This window comes from Bos indicus x Bos taurus, chromosome 5 (genome assembly GCF_003369695.1).
Source record: "Bos indicus x Bos taurus breed Angus x Brahman F1 hybrid chromosome 5, Bos_hybrid_MaternalHap_v2.0, whole genome shotgun sequence".
Taxonomy (NCBI): domain Eukaryota; kingdom Metazoa; phylum Chordata; class Mammalia; order Artiodactyla; family Bovidae; genus Bos; species Bos indicus x Bos taurus.
The window spans coordinates 87779340-87801897 of NC_040080.1; the positions used below are offsets into that span (position 1 = coordinate 87779340).

Consider the following 22558-nt stretch of genomic DNA (forward strand, 5'->3'; position numbering starts at 1 on the left):
CCAAATGGAATCTAGGAACCCCCAGAGAGAAATACACAACAGCTCCTGAGCCAAGTCCCCCTTCTAGAATGGCTTTTCTTAAGCAACAACCCCAATATGGACATCACCTGCTTGTTTTCCCTCTTCCTCCACAGTTTAGGCTTCTCAGCTCCTATGCAAAGTCCACCTCCTCCAGGCAGCTTTCTTTGCCTTAACATAGCAGCTCTGCTCAGTTCCCCCTGCCTGTCTCCCTGCACTCAGCTCAACACTGGCTCTTGGTAGCGTGTGACATTATAAAGTACACCTTGACCTTTTCAGTCTGTTTTCCTGTCTTCCCACAGGGACTGGATGCCCCTAGAGTCTAGTGTAACCATGCCTTTCCCTGTCTCTCAGTCCACAGACCCACTCCAGGGCTGGCTTATAATGTCTAGTGATTAGATGAGGACAAGCTGACAAGCCACCTCATCACCTCCAACCTGGTGCTGCTGGAAAAGGGGAGGAGAGGGTGGCCCTGCTGGGCCAGGCCTCCTCTGGGCCCCTAGTGAGCTTACCTGAAGGCAGCCAGGTACTCAGGATCCCCCATGGGGGGGTCGAGACCTCCAGCCCAGGCCACGTTGACATTGAAGCCCTCACCGCTGCCAGCTCCCACCTGGAACACAGGAGGCAGGAGAGATGTGAAGAGAGCAGTGTCCTGGGATCCAAACCCCTGGATGTCAGTGCTACAAGAGCAGCTCATGCAGCCCCTTCCCTTCCAAACGTAGAAACGGAGGATCAGAGAGGCTCAGCAGCCTACCCAGGATCACACAGCTAGCTGTGACAGAGAGAGTTAGGGCCACTCATGAGAGTCAGCGGGCCGGAAGATGTGGTTACCTCATCCACAGCCCCACTGCCAGGGAAGAAGTTGCCGTCGTCATGGCGATGAAGGGAGATGTACAGCACATTGGGGTCCTGGTAGAAGGTCTGCTGGGTGCCGTTGCCATGGTGAACGTCCTGTGCAGGGAGATGGGCAGTGGATTAGGGCAGGTCTGAAAGCAGAGAGATGGGGGCTAGGACAGGCTGGAAAGGTCTCCAGGTCAGTGACCATTATGCAGGTCAGGAGTCTAGACCTGGGGGTGAGAACACGGGGACTCCTCGAGTTAAACTGTCCAGGGACCCATGGGTGCTTTGTAAGCCTCAGTCTCCCCACCTTATGTACAGAAATGTACATAACACGCTAGGTGGGGGTGATGATAACATGAGACCTGGAAGGGGAGGAGCCGCACCGAGGGCAGGCCAGCCAGAGCCAGAGGGAGAGCACGTGTTGGGGGAGGGTGAGTGCCAGGAGAGGGAAGCTTCCAGGGTCACACATCAGGAACCCTTACTACTGCGTCTTGCTCAAGGTCAGGGCGTGATGCAAGCGATGGAAACCACACTCCATTAAAGAGGGGCTAGGACAACGAGGCCCAGCGCCATCCTCAGAGGAGCGCCAAGCACCACCCCCAGGCTCCTGCCTGGCCTGGGAACGCGAAGGTGGACTGTGCACGCGCACTAGTGTGGCCCGTCCCTCCGTTCTGCGTTGGAACATCCCATAAGTAGATGTGAATACGAAGTGGTTAGACACAGGTGCTCCAGGGCTAAAGGGCCTCGGCTCTCAGGGCTTGCAAGGTATACGGCTGTGTACAGGTTAACCTAACCGCTCTGTGCTGACTTCCCTTATCTGTAAACCAGGGCAGAGTCAGGATTAAATATGTGATGCATGAAACCATCAGTGTCTGGATTTGATTAGTGGTAACTGGATGCAAAGGCTGACTCGTTGGAAAAGACCCTGATGCTGGGAAAGATTGAGGGCAGGAGGAGAAGGGGACTACAGAAGATGAGATGGTTGGATGGCATCACCGACTCAATGGACATGGGTTTGGGTGGACTCCGGGAGTTGGTGATGGACAGGGAGGCCTGGCGTGCTACAGTTCATGCGGCTGCAAAGAGTCGGACAAGACTGAGCGACTGAACTGAATTGAGGTTGATGTTATGTGCTATTATTGGCACTCTCAGTACCTGCAGGGGAAAAGCAGAAGTGACCAGATCTACAAAGGGAAGCCAACAGAGGCCCAAAGGCAGCATTCAGATGGCTCCTCCCCTGTGGGAGCCAGTTACGGCTGAGCCCTTCCCACAGGCCAACTCCTCTGGGCCTCCGAAAGGCCCCGTGATGGGGGCACTATCCTCACCCACATTTACACACGGGGAAACCGAGGCTTGGGGAGGCAAATGCAGAACTAGGTAGGACACAAAGCCACGTCTCGGGTCGCCAGGCTCAGGGCTCTTTCCACAGGGCTCTCGGACCTGCAGGGGCCAGGAGCTGGGACCTACCCAGTCCACAATGAGGATCTTGCTGGCCTTGCCCTGCTGTTGCAGCTGCCGGCAGGCGATGGCCACTGAGTTGAAGAAGCAGAAGCCCCTGGGAGGAAAAGACAGAGGTCGTGCCAGCCTGTTCGCTCCCCATGCCACCCCCACCCCACTTGTCTCCAGCCCGGCCCCAGAAGGCTGACAGGAAGGAGGGGGAACCTGGCCAACCAAGCCCCCCCAACCCCCAAGAGGAGGGCCGTGAGGGCCTGCCCTCCACTCCAGCCCATCTAGGCCTCCCCGGGCCTTACATGGCTGTGGAATGGTCTGCATGGTGTCCTGGGGGCCGAACCACAGCAAAACCATTCTGGAAACAGAAAGAATGCTTGTCAACCAAACAGCCAACCGTCTGACCCACACCTCTATGAAGCCGTCCCCCAGCCGCAGGCTCTTCCCCTGAGAAGGGACTGTAAGACAGTGTGACTGACCAAGGGGCCCTCTGCTGACCCCCAGGCCGTGAACACAGAACCTCCCATCCTGGGGGCTCCTGGCTGTTATCACTTTGTAATAACAACAGCTATTATTTATTGGGCAAAATCTATGTGCCTGGCCCTGTGCTAAGCACAGGGTTAACACTGGATTTCACCCTCAACGCTCTGAGGTAAATGTTACCTAATCTTCATAACATCTTCATAAGGTAAACATTGTGATTATCTGCTTTACAGACAGGAGAAGCCTGGAGCCTTAGGTGGATTTAATATTAATAACTCGTGCGAAGTTGCCTGATAGCAGAGCTAAGACTTGGGCCACGAGCTCCTAAACAGTGGGGGCTCAACACAAGCTCCCATAAGGTGCCAAGCCCAGAGCAAACAAGCTCGGGTGTCAGCCCGGTGTGTAAAACTTCAGCACCACGAAGGGCCACTCTGCCAGTGCGTGGGGCCCTGGAGAGGCTCCGCGACTTGCCCGCGGTCACACAGCAAATATGTTAACTGACCCCGCATGAGCATGGGCCTGCCTCTCTCAGAGACCACAGGACCAGGGGCCCAGTGACTTGATTCCTCAGCAGGTAACGTGAGCCTAGGATTCAGATCTCATCTGTCCCTCCCGAAACCCTGTGGTGATCTCCAGGAGGAATGTGATGCTAGGCCCTGGGTCTGCCTCCCCCGCTGCCCGTTCCCTGCCTCCTTCCTCCGTGACTCACCCACCCTCCACTCAAGCCTCCTACCTTTAGCTCACGGGAGGCCACTTTGAAGGCGAGGTCGGTGACGCTGCCAGCAGCCCAGCGGGCCGCGTTGGAGGAGTGCAGCTCATTCCAGATGGTGTCGGTGTCCACCTGTGGGGGCCAGAGTCAAGACCCGCCTCACCCACGGCCTCCCACAGGAGCCAGGGCCTCGGGGGCAGTGCCCACCCCATGGCTAGGACCCCAGGGGCAGGGAGCTGGGCAGATGGCTGCCTCCCCCATGCCCCACCGCCCAAAGGCAAGGCCTCCCGTGTCCCCCAGTCCCAGCACAACTTCTTCCCAGCTTCAGTCCACATCACCAGCCCGCATCTGGCCAGCACTCTGCCGGCAGCATCGCGCCTGCCCCCCCAGTCAGAGGAGGGGGCATGGCGTTACCTGGGCGGGACTTGGGGTTTGGGCCTGGAGGGGGGTTTAAGCCCCCGCTGACTCTGCTCAGGCCCTCGGGATGGTCGGAGCTCGAGGGGCCGTCTGCACCACTGTCTTCCACTCAGGGCCCCTAGCCCAGGCTGGGAGGCCCCCCAAACCCAGTCCCTGGGCCTCAAGGCTAGGGAGGGGCCGGGGGGCGTGATGGGGAGATGGGGAGGGCGAGGCGGACCGAGAGAGGCGAGGAAGGCAGAGAGAGTCGCAAGAGGCTGGAGAAAGAGAGAAAGACAGAGACAGAGAGGGAGAGGAGGGAGGAGAAAACAGAAGCAACAACAGTTGGAAAAATCAGAAAGTGGCAAGAAATGGGAAGTTGTGAACAGGGCGCTGACCGGCTCCCACACAGCCTCCCAGCGACAGTTCCCATCCCTCCAGGACTAGGCCTCCATCCCCTGCTCTACATTCCCGGCCGGGACACCACCACGGGGACATTCTGAAGGGAGGAAGGGCACTGCCAGGAGGCAGAAGTCCCCAGGCAGAATGAGAAGGAGCAGGGAAAGCTAGGGCATCAGGACATGCCTGGGTCTCCAAGGATGCCAGAGGCACCCCACAGCCCCAGGCCAGGTGGCCTGGAGGCCAGCGTGCTCTCAGAGGGAGATGAGCCCAAGCCCCAGGCTCAGCCCCGCTCTCTCAGCCTCCTCAACCTCCACCAGAGGCCTTCAAAGTGCAAGGCAAGGGGCTCTACACTCAGGAGGACAACCCACCAACGAGGAGCTTCTAGCCGGCAGAGGAGGCACTAGGGGAGAGCCCCGGCCCACTGGGCCCGGCAGGACCACCGAAACAAGCAGGCGGGGGCTGGGCCTGGGGGAATAGGGAGGGAGGAGGTCTGGAGAGCCTGCATACTTACCCCAACGCCGCCGCAAGGCAGCATCACGAACATCCGCTGTGCCAGGAGGCCTGCAGGGAGAGGCCCAGGCGCATGAACTGAACCCGCTCAGCCTCCGGCCCGGCCCGAAGCAGGGGGGCCCCGAGAAGAGGGCCGGCAGGGGCTGGCATGGGTGGAGGTGGGCAGCACGGGGATGCCTGGACGCCGAAGGGACAAGCTCGACGGAGTGAGGACGAGAGCATAGGAGGATGCTCGGGCTGGGTGAGCCGGTGGCATGGGGTGGTGGGGCAGGGAGGGTCTGGGGGCCCCTACCTGCCAGCTTCCCATTGTCCAGTTTGAGGCGGCTGAGCGGGTTGGTGCCGTAGAGGAGTACATGCCGCTCAGAGTGCACTGACTGCAGCTCCTCCAGGGAGGCCTTCCGGCCCCGGAGAGACTGAGGAAGGACCCACAGAGCCCCTGAGCCTCTGCTTTGGGCAGCCCTCCCCTGCCATTCCCACCGCCCAGACTGGCTCCAGGCCCTCCCAGCTCCTTCCCTCCCACAGCCCTCACCCACTCTAATCCCAAAGCCCCCACCTGCCTCCTCACCTCACACTGGCTCCGGAGCCCCCGTTCCAGCAGCCGGGACCAGATGCTCTGGATACGGCCCGCGTGCTCCGGGTGCCTGCTGTTGTCCCCGCAGGAGCACTGGTGCTTCAGCATCACCGAGTCATAGACCAGCCCTGCGGGGAGTGGGCTCAGGGGTCAGGGCCCTGGGGAGCCCCAGACACACCCCACAGTCCCCCATGCCCCATCCTACCCCTCGGCGCCTGCACACACACCCCTAGCTTCTTACCCAGGCAGCCTCGGGCACCTCACCCACACACCACGCAGCCCCAACCTACACAACTGCCACATACTACTGCCTTCCCGACTCACTGACCCTCCTCATGTGGCCCAAGGACCATGACCAGGACCTCAAGAGCTTGGAGCCTAACAAAGGGAGGCCTGAGGCTGGGGGCTCGCCTGGATATGATGACCCAAATAGGAGCCCCAAAACTGGGAGCTGGGAAGCCCACAGAGACACCGGGCCATGTGACAAGACAGATGTGGCTTTGGGGAAATTCAAATAGGGGAAAATGAATAACCACCTAACTGCTCGACCAATAAGAAATGTTTAAACTAAAATACTATGATGACACACTATAAAATCTCATTTTTAGGGCTTCCCTCGTGGCTCAGTGGTCAAGAATCTGCCTGCCAATGCAGGAGACATGGGTTTGGTCCCTGGTCCGGGAAGATCCCACATGCCAAGGAGCAACTGAGCCCATGTGCCAGAACTACTGAGCCTGCGCTCCACAACAATAGAAGCCGGTGCAATGAAAAACCCACACACCACAACTGGAAAGTAACCTCCACTCACCGCAACTAGAGAAAAGCCTGCATAGCAATGAAGACCCAGCACAGCCAAAAATAAATAAAATTACTATTTTTAAAAATCTTTAAAAAATTTTTAAAGATTAATTATATCACAAAGTATTCATAATGTGTAAAATGAATAGGGTATAAAATGTAGCCACAAAACGTAGTGTATATGGGATTTATACGTGTGGCTAGAACGAAGACTGGCCTGAAATACGGCATCGTTTATGAGGGGCTGCCTCTGGGTGATGGGATATTGGCTCATGATTTTTTTTTAGTAAATTTAAAGGTCACACCTATATTTTTTCCTTTCCTTTTTAAATATTTATTTATTCGGCTGCACCAGGTCTTCGTTGTGGCATGCAGCATGTGAATTCTTAGTTGCAGCATGTGGGTCTAGTTCCCTAAGGATTGGACCTGGGGCCCCTGCATTGAGAGCATGGAGTCCTAGCCACCGGATCACCAAGGAAGTCCCCTGGCTGGTGGTTTTTTTTCCATTCTTATGCTTTTCTATTATTTTTCAAAATTTCTAAAATGCTCTTGAGTTCTTCTCACAAGCAGAGCAACAATGTAATTTTTGAAAGGCCTGAATTGTCAGGAGACCTGAATTCTTGGCCTGGCCTGACTGCCAGCCAGCTGTCCCCTTGATTTCCCGAGCCTGGGTCTCCTTAACTGTAACATGGATACAACCACCGGCTCCATGGGACACTGAGTAGATCTCCTCAGACTAAGAAAGGGCTCTGTGGTCTCGAAACATGTCCAGAGTGAATTATGACACAGGGAATTATGGACTCCCCTCTGAGCCCCCGTGTGCCCCGGCCTCTTCCTCCTGCCCTCTAATCCAAGCCTTACCCGTGGTGAAGGGCAGGGTCCGGGCAGGGGTCTCTGAGCTGGGCAGGATACGGGCCTGGCTGGCGGGCTCTGGGGTCGACAGCGAGGCAGGTGCGGCCGGGGATGACTGAGCCCTGGACAGGGGCCGGTGACTGCCCGGGGCCAGGGGAAGCAGCACGGAGTCTCCAGTGGCTCCTCGGGGGAGCCGCCCGGCCAGTCGCTGCTGCTCCCAGAGGAACACCTGAGGGACACAGGGGGCCTCAGGCTTCAGGTTCTCAGACCCTGCTCCATCCGCCTCTGCCCACAGCCAAGAAATCTCCCGTCAGGCCCCTCTTCTGCAGAAGCCTCTGGCCCTGCTGCCCAGCTGGGCTTTGAGTCTCTGAGCTCCCTACCCATATACTCCCCCAAAGATCTGCAGCCTAGACTGACCACCCCATTGCCCCAGTACTCCCTGAGCCCTCGAGACTCCAACACCAGAACTGGAGTGAGGGGCCTCAGGTCGGCTCTGACCAGGATCTCCTCCTGGTCTCGAGGACTACCCACCGCTCAAGGACATAGGGACCTGCGTGAGCCGCTGCACTCTGTGGACTGTTACCACATCTTATGGGCTGAGCTGTGTCCCTTCCCACCTCGTATTTAGGATCGGACACCCAGTCCCCTCAGTATGTGACCTGATTGGAGATAGGGTTTTCACAGGGGTACTCAAGTTAAAATGAGGTCATCAGGGTAAGCTCCAATATGATTCTTATCTTTATAAATAGGGGAAGTTGGGATACAGACGTGGACAGAAGACAATGTGCAGACCCAGGGAGAAGGCGGCCATCTACAAGCCGAGGGAAGAGGCCTTCCTTCACAGGGCTCAGAGGGAGCCAACCCACCAACACCCCGATTTCAGACCTCTAGCCTCCAGAACTGTGGGGAAAGGAACACCTGCTGTTTAAGGCACACACTTTGTAGTACTTGTTACACGAGCCCCAGCAAATGAAGACTCTATGGCTTGACTCGTTCAGTTGAAGGGCCAAGCCTGGCTCTGCCCCACCTCCTGCCCTAGCACCTTCCTGGAAACAGTACTAACAGTCACAGGGGAGAAGTCCTAGAGCAGGAATGCATGGGGCTCCATGAAAGGCCAGTTTCACCACTGGAAAGGGACATGGCTTCAGCCTGAGGCTGGAAGGCTGCTGGAGGTGCACATACATGTATGTGTGTATGAATGCACATATGCATGTGTGTGAATGCGTGTATGCCTGTGCGTATGTCTGTCTGTACCTCAGTGTGGGTTTGGCAGAAGAACCATGGTCCCAGAGCTGTCCCCTGCACTGACGTCCTATCTCCCTCCCTTCCACCACTACCAGGCCCCAGAGTCTCCTGACTCTACCTTCTGAGAGGCCCCTGGGCCTGACCATACCTGCTGGTGCTGCTGGAGAGGAACAGTGCCTCTGGCCTCCTGCTGCCCATGGCTGGACTCCCTATGTTCCAGGCCATCATCCCGCAGTGGCCCCACGCTCCCACCATCCGTCTCGAGGTCCTCAGCTGAGGGTATCTGCCGCAGTCGGGGCTTCTCACTCGGCTTGGCTGACCTCTAGGGGTGGGGGAGATGTCTACTGAGGAGACATGCTATGGCACAGGACGTGAGGTGGGGAGTGGTGGTTGGGGCCAGATCGTCCTGCATCCCGCTGAGACTCTAGTGGTCACACAGCCCCGGGCCCCACACATCCCCTCTCTGGCCCTGCCCGCCCTGAGTCTCCCTTCTTTCAACCCCAGTTCAGCCACCCCTCACTGCCTCCCCTACCCCGTCCCCCTCACCTTGATCAGCTGGACGTGAGGTTTAAGCCGCTCCAGGCGGGGCTGCAGGGGCCCCAGCAGTGAGGGGGTAGTGGCGCTTGGGGGCAGGGGCTCTGAGCGGGTCCGGCTCAGTGGCCGGTGGAGGCCTGATCCAGAGGGCCGCTCGGTGGTCAGTAAGGACTGGGCAAAGTGGAAGGGCAGTGGCCCAAGCCCGGGCACTGGAAAGAATGGGGTGGGGGGCATAAGGAGGAGACCACAAGGAAGAGTGGAGGGAAGCCAGGGTGGAGGGTGAGGCGAGCCAGGGACTCAGCAGCAAGACGCACAGGAGAACGGGACCCTGGCCATGCTTGGCCCTTGGCAGGGTGCTGGGATCCAGCCCTTCTGGAGAAGCTGGGACTCACCAGTCAGCAGAGGGGTGTGAGTCACTGAGGGATCCAGGAGGAGAATGGGCTGCAGGCGAGAGGGCAGGGGGCCCCCAGCCTCGGGCTCCAGGCCATGGGGCAGGAAGAGGTGAGCATGGGGGTTCCCCAGGACTGGGCCCCGAGGGCCCAGAGTCGCATGGGTCCTGCGGTCACCATCAGCCTGCGGGAGAGTGGGGGAACGTCACTGGCGAGAAGACCCTGGTGGGGAGGACAGTGAAGGCCAGGGGCGGGGTGTAGGAGAAGGAATGGAGAGATCTCAGGGTGTTTGGGGTGGGGGAGGGCGCCTCAGCCACTCACCCTGGCAGGGGCGGGCAGCCCCAGTGTGATTGTGGGCAGCAAGGCGAACGGGGCCAGAGAGGTCTCCTGCAGCCGCAGCCGCTGGCCCAAGAGCGCCTGCCATGGGAGCAGGGCAGGGGTCACCGGTTCCAGACCTCCACCCCTAGGCGCACCTTCCCCGGAACACCCCCAGAGGCTTGGGTGGGGGCTGCCCAGATGCTGAAGCCCCAGCCTGGCCGGGCTGCCTGCTGAGGACCGCTGAGCCCCAGAGATGCCCCGGGGCGCCCAGCCTGCCAAGGCCTTACCTCGGAGCCCAGGACGGGGTTGGGGCCATGCTCGCTGTCGTTGGGGGAGCTGCACCCTGATGCCGGCGTGCTGCTACTACTAGGGGAGGAGTCTGAGGGTTGGGGAGAGGGGGGTGCTCAGTTAGGAGCCAAGAGTGGCTAGGAGGGGGCCAGGAACAAGCCCTTTCCGCTGTGGATGGGCTCTGCTTCCTGCTTTCTTCCAGAAGGACAGGAAGGCCACCACCAGCCTCCAGCACCTCTGAACACTTGGTTTTTTTAAGATGCCCCTTCTTTTGGGCAGACGTCAGATTAGCCAATGGAGCAAAACCTGGGTTCAGCCCCAACTCACCCCCTGGCAAGTGTGTAGGGCACCCTGTGACAACCACCCACAGGGGCCCTGGGGGAGGGCACCAGGCCTGCCTGCCACCCACCCACCCTGCCGGGCCTCACCGCCGAGGGTCTCTGCTGGCCGCCGACGGAGGCTGGGAGGGGCGCTCTCCTTCCGCAGTAGCGGGTTCTTCCTCCGCTCCAGGGACTTCTTGGGCTTGTAGCGCAGCTTCAGGTTGGGCTCGGAGACTGCAGGAGCGCCGGGATCACTTGGTGCACGCCCACCCGGTCTCTGCCCTAAGCCCTCCCTTCCAGCCCTCTCTGAGACAGGCAGGAGAAGGCAGTACCCCTCCCTGACCCTCTCCCAAGGCTCTTCCCCCTTAGCCCCTCTAGAGGTCCCTGCTGGCCTGTCCACGCACCTGTCTTGCGCAGAGGGAAGTGTTCTGGAGGGTCGCAAGGCAGGCTGGGAACAGGAGGCAGGAAGCTGCTGAGCATGGAACGGGCAGCTCCCTCCGTCTCCAAGGGCTCGAGAGTTCTGTGGAGTGAGCACCAAGGCTGCTTCAGAGGGGCAGGGATGCCCAGAGGCGTAGCAGCCACCTTCTTCCACCTTTGGGACCTGTCGGGGAAGGCAGCGGGGCTTCCCAGGTGGCGCTAGTGGTAAAGAACCCTCCTGCCAATGCAGGAGACATGAGATGTGGGTTCGATTCCTGGGTTGGGAAGATCCCCTGGAGGTGGGCATGGCAACCTACTCCAGTATTCTTGCCTGGAGAATCCCATGGACAGAGGAGCCTGACGGGCTACAGTCCATGGGGTCACAAAGAGTCGAACACGACTGAAGCGACTTAGGATGCAGGCATGCTGGAGTGGCAGCAGCCAGGAGGGCCAGGCGGAGTGCATGGCCAGTATGAACAGGGGCCATCTCCAGGGGGCAGTACTGGGCCACCCATCCTGATCTGTCCTTAGGAGCCAGGGTCCCAGACAACAAAGGGAGGAAGCTGTTCTAAGAATCTGGATATTTCTGTGCTTAGGGGAAGACACAGAGGAGAAAACCAGCGTGGTGTGCGTGAGAGAGTGTATGTGGGGGGAGGAGAGGCTTGTAGGGAAGAAGGGCCTCAGGCGGGGTGAGGAGAGATAATTAAAGGCCAGAGGAGGGCAGGTATCAGCTGGGAGAGAGGGTCGGAGAGGCACTAGGATTAGAGGTGAGGGGTGAGGATTAGGTGAAGGGCAGCTGAGAGCAGCGGTCTGCGTGTGCTGTGTGCTCATTGGCGGACATCCGGAGGGGGGCGTGTCAAGGACACACGGAGTCGGGGCGGAGAGGGAGTTACCTGTAGGGAACGCTGGGGCTATTAGGATGAACCGTTCTCTCTAGGGCCGCCTGTTGTTTCTTCAGAATCACCTCTGCCAGCTTCTGCTTGACCACACTGCTGGCTACGGCACCTGCAGGGGTGGAAATTATGAGTGGTTTGGGGGGTGGATGGGTGGGTGGCCTCCCTGGAACGTTTTCTGCCCATTGCCCTGATCACGCCCCCCGTGCCCCAGACTAGGCTTCCCAGGGCCCCTTTATGCAACAGCCAAGCCTGAGGCTACACCCCTTCTGTGAAGCCCGCGGGTCCCCCTTCACTTCCTCCCACGTTCACCCCCAGTGCCTGGCAGGCAGAGAGCGACCCCGACTGGAGCTGGCATCCTCCTTCCCCCCGCCCACACGGGGGGCCGTGGACACGCCGGAGGAGGCTTCCACCCTTACTTCGCTTGCTCTTGTCCTTATTGAGAAGCTGCCGCAGCTCTTGTTCCTGCTGCCCCATCTGCAACTCGGGCATCGGCGTGTCCATTGAGAGCTGTGGGGAGGGGGCGAGGAGTTGAGGACAGAGGTGGAGGCTGAAGGGAGGGCGGGGCCGCGTCTGGGCTTGAGGCTTGGTGGGAGCTCTAGCTTTACCCGCATGGGCTCTGCCGAGCGCTGGGGCTGCAGGCCCGCCAAGAAGAGGTGGTGGTGGAGGCGCTGGGGGTGCTGCAGGGCCAGCAGTGTGGGCTCCGGCGGGGGCTCCACCGGGGGCCGCTGGCCCACCCGCAGGTCCATGGGCTGGGGCTGAGGGCCTGGCGTGTCTGCGCGGGGCCTGGGCCAGCCTGAGGGCGCACAGAGAGGGCAGGGTGAGCGGGAAAGGCCCGCAGGTGAGCGGTTACCTAATCCGCCTCCTTCAGACTCACTTGACAAGGCACAACACCCTCCAGGGGCCTTCCCCTTGGGGGCCCTCAGCACAGTCCTGCAAGGTAGGTATTTTCAATTCTGTTTCACCCGTGAGAAAGGAGGTCATATATACCATGCCGTTAGTCTATCGCTGGTGGTGGTGAGCTGATCCTTTTGACCCCAAGTGTAGTTTTCTACTAAATATATTGCCTCTCCAGGCCACGGTTGGGGGCTGTGGGATTTAGGAATGGGCTGAGTACCCTTTAGTGATACATCCTGGGCCCTGACCTCTCCTTCCCTTCTTCCCCGCTGGAGGAGGATTGGACACACATGCCCTCTGATAAACTGATCTCAAAAACAGCGATAGGACAGGCAGTTCCCTTTGTTCTGTCTCCAAGCCCAAAGGGCACCCCAGGCCCTCAGTTGCCATCCTCCCTACTTTATCCCAGGTCACAGGATAAAGAAGAGGTGCCTCAAACCCACAGCCAGCCCTGGCTAGCACCCTAGGCCTACACAAGGCCCAGGTGCCCAGGGAGCTCCTAGGTACCCTCACGCCAGCTCTGGGCCAGGCATGGCAAGGACGGCAGCTTCAGGGCCTCTTCTCAAGTGTCCCCTGCACCCACACCAGGAGCACCCTGCCAAGGCCATGGACGCAGGGGCTATATATAACCAGTTGCCAGACTAGGTCCCACGCCAGCACCGCCAGCTGTGCCAGGCTGCGCTCAGCAGCCAGACATTCCCAGTTATCCTAGAAAGGAGGTCACAGGTGGGGCTGGGAGCAGGTGAGATCACACAAGCGGAGGAAGCTTTTCAGAGAGGCTTCCTTCAGCTAATGCAGTGCTGGGCATCCCCTATGGCGGCAGCCATGGGCTGTCTTCCAGGCCTGCATTGAGGAGGACTGGAAGGCGCTGGGGCAAAGACCAGCCAGGGACTCAGGAAACACAGCCTCCAGGTCCAGCTGAACCATTATCTTAACATCTACAGCACATGTGCCGACTTGCTGCAAACCCTTTCACCTCATCACCCTGGGGCCCTGGGAGGGAGCTACTACTATTCCCACAGGAAGAAACTGAGGCTCAGGTGAAGGGACCTGGCCAAGGCCACCAGCCCAGGGCACAGTGAGCTCAGGTTCTGTCCTGCTGAGACCGGCGCTCTGGCTCCATTTTCCCCTCCACTTTCAGGAAGTCGCCTCCCCTGTCTCTCACCCCAGGATGGGTTTCTCGCTGGAGAAAGGCAGAGGGGCTTGCAGTAGGTGGTCACTAAGTGGTACCCGCTCTTATATTCTCTGACTGTGAGATGGAGACGAGAGAGGAGCAGAGCAGGGAGGTGCCTGTACCATTCTCTGGATGTTAAGAGACCAGAGTGGGTGCCTGGGCACCCAGATACTGACAACAGCAGGCAATGCACCACTTTGATGTCCCCACTTCTTGCTCATGCTTCCACTCAGGGACCCCAAAGTCTCATTCTGGGTTGAGTTTGGGCTTCTGATGCCACTGCGCTGCTGCCCCAGGAAAGGTCTCAGTCCTCTCATGGCAGGTGTCCTGGCTTCCTGGGAGGACTCCCTCAGTGATGCACGAGGGTCCTCAGGGCAGGCCCCCTGGACTTGCGGCCAGCAGCTTTGGCCGCACAGACTGGGAGCAGCCCATTCCTCTCTCCCTCACTGCCTCAGCCTCCAGAGCACAGGCTGCTGGAAAGGTGGGAGGGGGTCTGCCTTCAACCCTGGGAACCCCTCTCAGGGTGAATTAGCATTTGAGGGTCTCCACAATCTGGTGCTAAGCTGGTCTCTCCCCACCTTGTCTCCCACATCTGAACACGGACCCTCTATCTAAGCCATCAGCTCATGTACAGCCCATGTCTCATCACAAACCATGTACCTTCCGTCCTCTGAGCTTTTGCTCACAAAGTCCCCCCGCTGGTGCTGTCTTCACCCCTCAATTCCACTTTTCTAGATCTTGCCAGACTTCCAAGCCTTGCTGGAGTCTTTCCCCTTTCCTGAAGCCAGCCCAGGGTCCCGTGTCCAGCCCTCCTCTGGATTTCCATCATGCTGGTGGTTCTGTCCCCTGAAACCACCAGCGAGGCAGGTACCAAATCTGAGCTAAGCTCCAAGGGCAGGGACTTGGTTCTCCCTATGGCTCACTATCCCAGCACCTAGAACCAGGACCTAGCACATGACAGGCACTCAGCAAATACTGTCTGAATCAATAAATAAATCCCTATGTCCTCTGTGCCCTGGAATAGAGATGGAGTTCATTCATGCTTCTTTTTCCAATTTCTGTCTTTCAATGTTTAGAAAATTACACAGCCAGGAGGACTATATGACAGTAGATGGTGAACTCAATGTTTCTTGAATGGATGGATGAATTCCTTAACCAGCTGCTGCCTCCTTTCACACAGATCACATACTACATTCTACCATTATTTCTCTTTTTATCTGTGTGTCTCATCTCCCCAGGTCTGCAAGCTTTCGACAGCTAGGACTGGCGCAAAGAGGACATGCCCTTCCTTTCTCGCTGCCCTAGGCTGGGTGTCAGGTGTGGAACCTGCACCCAGAAGGCCCTCAGTGGATCTGGTTGAAATGAAGGACAAAGCAGCCCTCAGTCCGTCCAGCCTCCCCAACCCCCCCGCCCAACCATGGGTACATCCTAAACCATGGGCATCCACCCCCTCCCCGCCCAACACAGCCTGACAGCAGCGGGGGTGTGGAACGCTGAGAGGATCACGGAGGGGGGTCCTCGACCTCCACCCAAGTGCCACAAGGCATCTTCCCATCCTGCAAGGGCTGCTGTGCCCACCCCGCAGGGCCGGCGTGAGGACCACAGAGCCAACAAACAAGAATGCACCCCCTCCCCAGAGCCCCCAAGGCAGGGACCTGAGCATAAATATTAGCTTCCTACTTGCCTTCCTGTTTCGCTGCCCCAGCGCAGACAAGGAGAGCATCCTGCCTTTCCTTTTCCTGTTGTGCTTCCCAGCTCTGGGGCCCGCCTGGATCCAGAATTGCCTCTCTTATCCCCCACCCTCACCTCTTCCCCACAAAACCCCAACTTTGCCCTGTCCCCCAGAACCCCAGTCTCCCAACTCTCTGGCCCATCCTCCAGCCACCCTGCTGAACCACCTTCTGTCCTTTTCAGCTCCTCACCCTCCTTTGTCCTTTCCAGCCTCATCTTCTATTCCCCACCACACTCCCCCTACGGCATACTCTTACCTATGATGGGTGGGCTGGAGCAGGGGGCAGCCGGGCTCACCTGGGTCCCATCTGTACAGAGAAGAGAGATGGAGTGAATCAGCTGCCAGGAGAGGAAGGGCAGGGGAGGGAGAGGAAAGAGGGCTAAGCCAGGCAGGCTGCCTGCCTGTCCAGGAGGCCCCACTCCAGCCCGAGCATGCCAAAACCTGGCACCTCCACCGGAAGCTAGCCAGAAAGTCAAGATCCCACCCCATTCCTTTCCTCGAACTCCCATGCCGCTTAAGAGTGATCCCCAGCTCCATCTTCCTCATCCGATCTATCAAGTGGCTGAGATATCTCGCTCTACTGGAGCTCAGTCCTGGACAGGAAACTCAGGTGGTTCATTTACCCAGCAGTGTCAGGCTTCCCTGAGGTGCCCAGCCTTCTCTGGGCAGCCGAAGCAGGCTCCCAGAGTTGGAAGGGGAAGGAGAGGGCTGAGGGGTGAGGCGGACAGCAGGCTGGTGAGACTGCCCTAAGGACGCCTGGAGGGAAACAAGGGGAAGGGAGAGCAGGACTGAAAAGGGAGCTGGGCCCCCCTCCACAGTTGGGGAAGGATTAGGTCATGGCCTGGAGGTCAGGTCAGATCTGCTGGGAGCTGCGAAGGGGTGGATCTGGAATGCACAGCTCGAGGACCCCATAAGAGGAACCCCCTCTTCCTACTGCCCCATCCTGGGTCTTGCAGCCTCTGTGCCCCCAGAGAAGGGAATCGCTCAGCCTCTGTTTCACGGATAACCTGAAAGAAGAAGTCTTTCCTTCTGGAAGCGGCCACCTCTCCCAGACTCCTCGGTCCAGCTCAGGATCCCCAACCCCACCTCCATCCAGTTCAGAGCCCATGGAATCCCACGGTAGGGCAGTCAGCAGCAGAGAGGCCTACGGGAGCCCAGGGGCTGGCTGGGGTGGGGAAAGCTGAGTCCTGAGGCCACTTTGCCCTCCTGCTGTCCAGCTCAGGGCAGAGGGGACGGAGCTGGAGACCAGAGGCCTCCTGGAGGGGCAAGTGGAGGACATACAGAAGCCCTCCTCAGACCAGATTTGGGGCAGAAGGGGTGTTTTTCTGAAGGTCAGCTGGCAGGCACTGCTCTGTGGCCTAAGGGCAGCCTCAGTCATCTTTCAAAAGCTGGACAAGTAGAAGTCCCTGCAAGCAGGTGCCTGTCGGGGAGGGGCGCCTCTGGGCACAGAGAAAGAGACTCCCACCAACTGCCCCCAGATACTAGTGCCCCGTGCCCGGATGACATTTGGTAGGGAAATGTCACTCCACCTATTCAAATGCGGCCTATCCTCTCAAGTCCAGCCGGAGCCCATCTCCGCAGGAAGCTCCCCCTGACCCCACATTCCTCACCTCCCCAAGCATCCACTTGGTACCCACCACCTCGACACTTCCGTAATCGGGGTCTCTACAGTGCCACTGGTGAGTTATGACCTAATACCTTGCTGGGCACATGGCAGACTGTTAGAAACTGGTGACTCGAACACATGACACTCTCCTGACCCCATGCCTAGGACACGGCATGAGTATCTCTCAAGGTTTGTGAGCCTCAAGGAACAGGAGTGCAGGAGGCAGCCTCCTATCCCCAGAATGGGATAGCCCCCCACCCCGGGGCTCTCTCAGGACCTCGTTCTCCGAGACAGGCTTCAAAACTAGGCTCCCAGCTGCACGTCCAGAGACCATAGGGTCCTGTGCCTCCAGTCCCTGCTGCTGGGAACTGTCTCCTTCAGCCCTTGGTCCTTGCCTGAGGGCTGGCCAGCAGCATGCACTGTGGGGGCACAGCCAGCTTCTCTGCACCCCATTCCCCTGTAACCACGGGTTCTGGACACCATGCACCCTCTGGAGGGGACAAAACTAATGGCCCTGAACTCCGAAGTGTTTGTTACAGGGCTCAGAAGAGACATTCTGTGATGATGATATGATGTAAACTCTGTTTAGGAAAGCTGGGTGTGTGTGTGCGTGTTTTGCCTACCAACAGGGGTGGATTTTAGAAGCAATGCCTGGAAAGAGCTCTGCTTCTCTCAAGCCCCTGGGTCCATGCTGAGAGACCAGGGGTTCAGAAGCGCCCAGAGCAACCGAGATAATTGTTAGGGAGCAGCTCTCCTGTGTCCCAGAGAGAAGAAAAGGCACCCGGTCAGCGGCTGACCTGAAACCACAAAGTAACCATCTGGCATCTCAGACTTGGGGATGAATTTGGGCGCCCTTCTCATCAGCCCCTCTCATAGTGCTATTATCACTAATTTGGGTGCAATCAGGAGTGAAATGTGGGCTTCCCTAGTGGCTCAGACAGTAAAGAATCTGCCTGTAATCCAGGAGACTGGGGTTCGATCCCTAGGTCAGGAAGGTCCCCTGGAGAAGGAAATGGCTACCCACTCCAGTATTCTTGCCTGGAGAATTCCAGAGACAGAGGAGCTTGGCGGGCCACAGTCCACGGGGTCACAAAGCATTGGACACGACTGAGCGACTGACACTTTCACGTGTGAAATACAATCAGGAGTGAATGGACCCAAGAGATGGAAAACACAGCATAGGTCTGGCCCTTTCCCACACTGCTCCCGGCCTTCGTGGACAGCTTTCATTTCTGGAATTCTGGTCACTCTCTATTCCTACCTTCTTTGGAGGCAACTGCAGTCAGGCTGAAGAGACGGTTTACCAGGTGCTGAAGTTTCCATCAAGTCACCTTCCCCAACTGGACACCTGATCTTACCCAGAAATTCTGCCCCAGTGGGTCCGCCCTGGCCCTCAGCCACCTCCAGGGTAGACATAAATGCAGCTCTCCCGTCCCCGAGCACCTGTACAAGCTGGCCTCCCGCTCCTCCCTTGTTTCCCCTTGGTCCTCACCTGCCCAGCAGATGTGACTGGAAACCTGAGCTCGGCCTGGCCACCTGCTCTCCCCGGTGCTGCCAGTCTTATGTCAGGGGAGGGAGCATGGCCATCCACAAGCGCCCTCTGAATGCTTTCCATGTCTTTGTCAAAGCTGTGTCCCCCTCCCTGGTCTCCTGAGGAGTTGAAAAAGGAGGAGCAGCCAGACCCCTGCCCTGCAGGCACGAGGCGAAGCCCTGGGTCCAGGGCTGACTCTCCCCCTCTCCCTCCCCCAGCCCCCTCAGCTCAGGTCTGCCTCGCCAAACAAAGCTTGACTCCGCAGGGGGCTGGCAGAGAAGACAAAGCTGGGAGTGAAATGGCCACGAAGGTCCAAGAATCAATAAACAGAAGAGAGAACGTCACAGTTGCCCAACTGACAGAGTGAGGACTGTGTAGTGTTATGTTAGGAGCTGATGAGGCTTCAGAGATTGTGCAGGCAACACTCTCACTTCCCAGAGAAGGGAAAGAGAGAGGGGAGAGAGGGCTAGGTCACAGTCACCCAGCGGGGCAGCGGTACAACCAGGCCAGACCAGTGCGGGGAGGAGAACCCAAGAAGTCGATCCCAAAAGCAGGTTCTAATTACCTCTCGATGAGGGCACTGGTCTTGGGCTCGAAGGAGTGGAAAAGTGATAAAACCTGACTTTTACTTTCAGGAGTTTCAACTCCAGACAGCCCACGATTTTTTAAAAATTGAAAAGTATATGACTTGTAGACACTAAAAACATTTCAAAGAGCCCCCCAAAGTATGAAACTAGAAGTTTCTCACTCATCCAACTCCCTAGGACTTCCTTAGACTCAATTCCATTTAACAGTTTCTTATGTCCCTCTTCCAGAAATTCTCTTGCTACTTACTAATTCTATTGCTCATGATCTTGGCACCAAGCTGCTTATTACTCAGATTTATCCAGAACCCAGTGCGCTGCAAGCTGGATGGGAACTCCGGCCCCATGAAGTGAGAGAAGTAAGGGTCCGCAGCATGGAGGACGTTGGCTTTGAGGTTAGATAGTCCGGTGTTCACACTCCGACTCCCTCAGTGACCGGCAGGGACAGCCAGGGACACGCTGCAGCTTGGGCAAGGCTTGGCTGTGCCTCCGAAATTCAACAGTAAGAATATGGACCAGAAAGAGGTCATTTGAGATGAGCGACGCTGCGCGTGAAGCACGGGGCACATGGCGGGTACTCCCCGCTAGGGTCGTGATTCATCCTGTTTGCCCCTGAACTCACCTGCAGCCGCCCTCTGGCATAAGCATCTCATCGTCTGGTCCCATCTGCGTTCTCCCCTCGTCTCTCAGTCCACTTGCTCCCAGATGCGTTCCTGTCCAGTCCCTTATCTCCTGACTCTCCCAACTCTTCTCTTTCTTCTCCATCTGAACTTTTGTAAACTAGCCGTTTACTATGTGCCCTGTGTTTGCTAGTTCATCTGACCCTGATGACAAACCTATGTGGTGGTTACTATTTTTATCCCTATTATATAGATTAGTCAACTGAGGCCCAGCAGTATTAAATAACTCATCTGGAGGCACATAACAGGGAAGTGGCTAAGCTGGGACTTCAGCCAGACAAATGGGCTCCAGAATCCATGTTCTTAAGCAACACTCGTGGCTGCTTTTCCCCAGCACCTCGACTCTACAGGCTAGTGCGTGGACAGCGAATGCAGGACCTGGCTGGGCACAGGGAAAGATAAAAATCACACAGCTCCCAGGAAACCTGAACCAGCGGCAGACTCCAGTCCTGCTGCAGGTTAGAGGGCGGAAACTGCCTGTCTCATCTCTAGGCCCCGGTGAAGACAGTCCTCCCAGATCACAGATAAATACCAACTGCTGACTCTGCAGATGCCATGCCAAGCGATGATTTCGGACTATAGGTGGGAACAGGGGCTGGCAACTGACAAGGCGGGAACTTGGACGAGCACCGCCTTCATCTTCAGGCTCTCCGGCATCCTCCTTTGTCCCTTCCTTAGATGCTCCCAAGGGCCTCTGAGGCTTTCTCATTAGCGTCTCAAAGCAAGCTCCACCAGGCAGGCAGGAAGGCTGGCGGGCCTGGGGTGGAGGCTCCCAGGTGAGCGGCTGGGGACGCGGGCCTGCCCAGACAAAGGCCTCCAGTCAGGCCGAGGCGGGGGGCCCAAGCTCGAAGGCTCCGCAGCTATGCGGCAGGCAGGAGGCTGGATGTGAGGGCCGCAAGGCCGGCCCTCCACCTCCGCCTCCGCAGCAAGCATGCCCCTTTCCCCGCGCCTGGGGCCCTGGGGCAGCTATTTTTAGCTCTTGACACCTGGGTATTTTGCAGCCGCAGGATGTCCGGTTTGGAGTCTCTTTCTGGGAATCCCACATGCGGCTGTTGTAAACAGCCCCACGCAGCGGTGGCCTGTGCTGGGAGCGGGCACCCCCCTTTCTGCTGTTTGAGATGAATCAAACAGGAAGCAGATGTAACCATGGCAGCAGCAGCTTGAGCTCCCTGGGGGTGGGAAGGCGTCCTCTCTGGCTTCTTGTCCCTGCCCTGGGGTCCAGTCCCTTCTGTGGCCTCTCCTGGCGGATGGAGACCACCCTGAGGCAGGGGAGCTGGGCCTTTCTGAGTCCTGAGGGGTTGGTGGTTCCTGGGACTGGCGCTCTCTGGGGCATCTCACTGCCCTCTGGCAAGGGAAAATGGGAGTCTCTCCAAACCCCGCAGCTCCCGGGGCCTCGGGGCCACTGCTCAGTCTCCCCTGGCTATTCTCTGTGGGACGGGGAGGGTAGAACCACTTGCTCAGGGTGTGTGGCATCTCAGCAGCAGGCTCCCCCCAGTCCCAGGCCAGGCCCCCTCGTCCAGACTGCCCTAAGCTTTCTCAGGTCCCAAAAGGCCTCAGAAACCAAAGTTGCCACTTACCCTCAGCCCTCTGCTCCAGGAGCACCAAGCCCTGAAATAGGAAGTTCACCACGATGTCTGCCCACCATCTGTCTTTCCTATTACAAGCAAAACAACCTGAGCAGTCAAGATGGGGCCCCCATCTGTAATTCGGGGAGAAGAGCTGAGTTTCTGTCAAGCTTCTGCCTTTGTCTCTTCCCCTCCCCCACCCCCTGGTGCCCCACTGAGACCAGCTGCTCCCTCTTAGCCGCCAGCCCCAGCCAGTCTTTCTCAAGGGCCAGCGCTTGCCCCAACAGGAAGCACGGTCACCGCCCTGGGGCTGTCTCAGGGCTGCTCCTTTCTCCCCTCTGAGGTCTGTGTTCACTCCCTCGCCCTCACTGGTCCCCCAGCTCCTGGGTCCTCCTTGGCTAGACCCTGCCTCCCTCTGCACCCCACTTCTGCCTCCCGCCGGTTCTCTCTCTCAGCTATGCCTTTCTGGCTCTGCTCACTGGTGCCATCCACGAGGCCACTCAGCCCACTCCAGAGACTGCCAGGGAAAAGCTTAAGTTATATTAATATCAATCATTATTATTTTATTATTACCAGTAATTAGTAATGTTAGTAAGGATCAACAACCATGTACTGAATGCTTACTGGGTGCTGGTTACTGAGCTAAGTATCTGACTTGTACTCTCTCATTCGGTCCTCACAAGCACCCTATAAGGTCAACACTGCTACCATCCTCAAATTACAAAGGAGGTAACTGAGGCTCAGAGAGGTTACGAAACTTGCCAAGGTCACACAGACAGTAAGTGGAGCTTCTGGGACTCCAGAATCTAAGCTCATAATCCCTACACTGGTGTGTATAATGAGCCCCACCCACTGAGGTGAGGTGAGGCCACCTGGGGGTCACTGGACAGAGTGTGGTCCCAGCATCAGAAGGCCTGGGGGTGACTCACGTGTTCCCACAATGCCGGCACTCCATCCAGAAGACAACAAAAATAAAGACAGGACCATCTCTGCCTATGCCTCCAAGAGGCCTCCAAGAGGCACTCCCCAATTCCATCTTTACTTCCTTTTTCATCCTCTTCATTTTCCCTGCTTTTTAAATGTACTTGTTACCATTTTATCATTTCCTGTAAGCTGCCCCCAGCTGCGCGCATATAACTAAACAAGCAAACCCCCAAGGCTGCCTCAGAGGACAAACGCTGTGTGAAGGCACTCTGGAAACCGTCAGGCCCTGTCTAAAATGCAGGTTACATAACCCAAGCAAGACACCCACGGAGCGGCTACTCGGGAGTGAATCCCCAGGGAGAAGATGCTCTCTTCTCTCTCCCTCTCTTGCCCAGGCTTTACACACTCCGGCAGGCCATGGGCAGGAGTGGAGGGA

General features: G+C 57.9%; 1 protein-coding gene across 7 annotated transcripts in view; it reads right to left on the reverse strand.

Annotated features, from left to right (window-relative positions):
- The window catches only part of HDAC7 (histone deacetylase 7), a 36574-nt gene that overhangs the window by 4859 nt on the left and 9157 nt on the right, over positions 1-22558 (reverse strand). For 3 of the 7 annotated variants that reach the window (XM_027542676.1, XM_027542675.1, XM_027542678.1), the window contains 20 exons: positions 15489-15539; positions 12038-12225; positions 11849-11939; positions 11430-11541; positions 10524-10639; positions 10228-10353; positions 9799-9890; positions 9515-9610; positions 9197-9377; positions 8817-9013; positions 8419-8592; positions 7035-7254; positions 5370-5503; positions 5097-5217; positions 4806-4855; positions 3524-3631; positions 2610-2665; positions 2326-2413; positions 850-969; positions 531-628 (listed from right to left, as the gene is read on the reverse strand). In XM_027542676.1, the coding sequence (XP_027398477.1) occupies positions 531-628; positions 850-969; positions 2326-2413; positions 2610-2665; positions 3524-3631; positions 4806-4855; positions 5097-5217; positions 5370-5503; positions 7035-7254; positions 8419-8592; positions 8817-9013; positions 9197-9377; positions 9515-9610; positions 9799-9890; positions 10228-10353; positions 10524-10639; positions 11430-11541; positions 11849-11939; positions 12038-12225; positions 15489-15539 (2419 nt within the window). Of the gene's footprint in view, positions 1-530; positions 629-849; positions 970-2325; positions 2414-2609; positions 2666-3523; positions 3632-3913; positions 4171-4805; positions 4856-5096; positions 5218-5369; positions 5504-7034; positions 7255-8418; positions 8593-8816; positions 9014-9196; positions 9378-9514; positions 9611-9798; positions 9891-10227; positions 10354-10523; positions 10640-11429; positions 11542-11848; positions 11940-12037; positions 12226-15488; positions 15540-19575; positions 20409-22558 lie in introns of those variants that run through there. The other 4 variants (XM_027542680.1, XM_027542679.1, XR_003511213.1 and 1 more) reach the window with 3 other exon arrangements.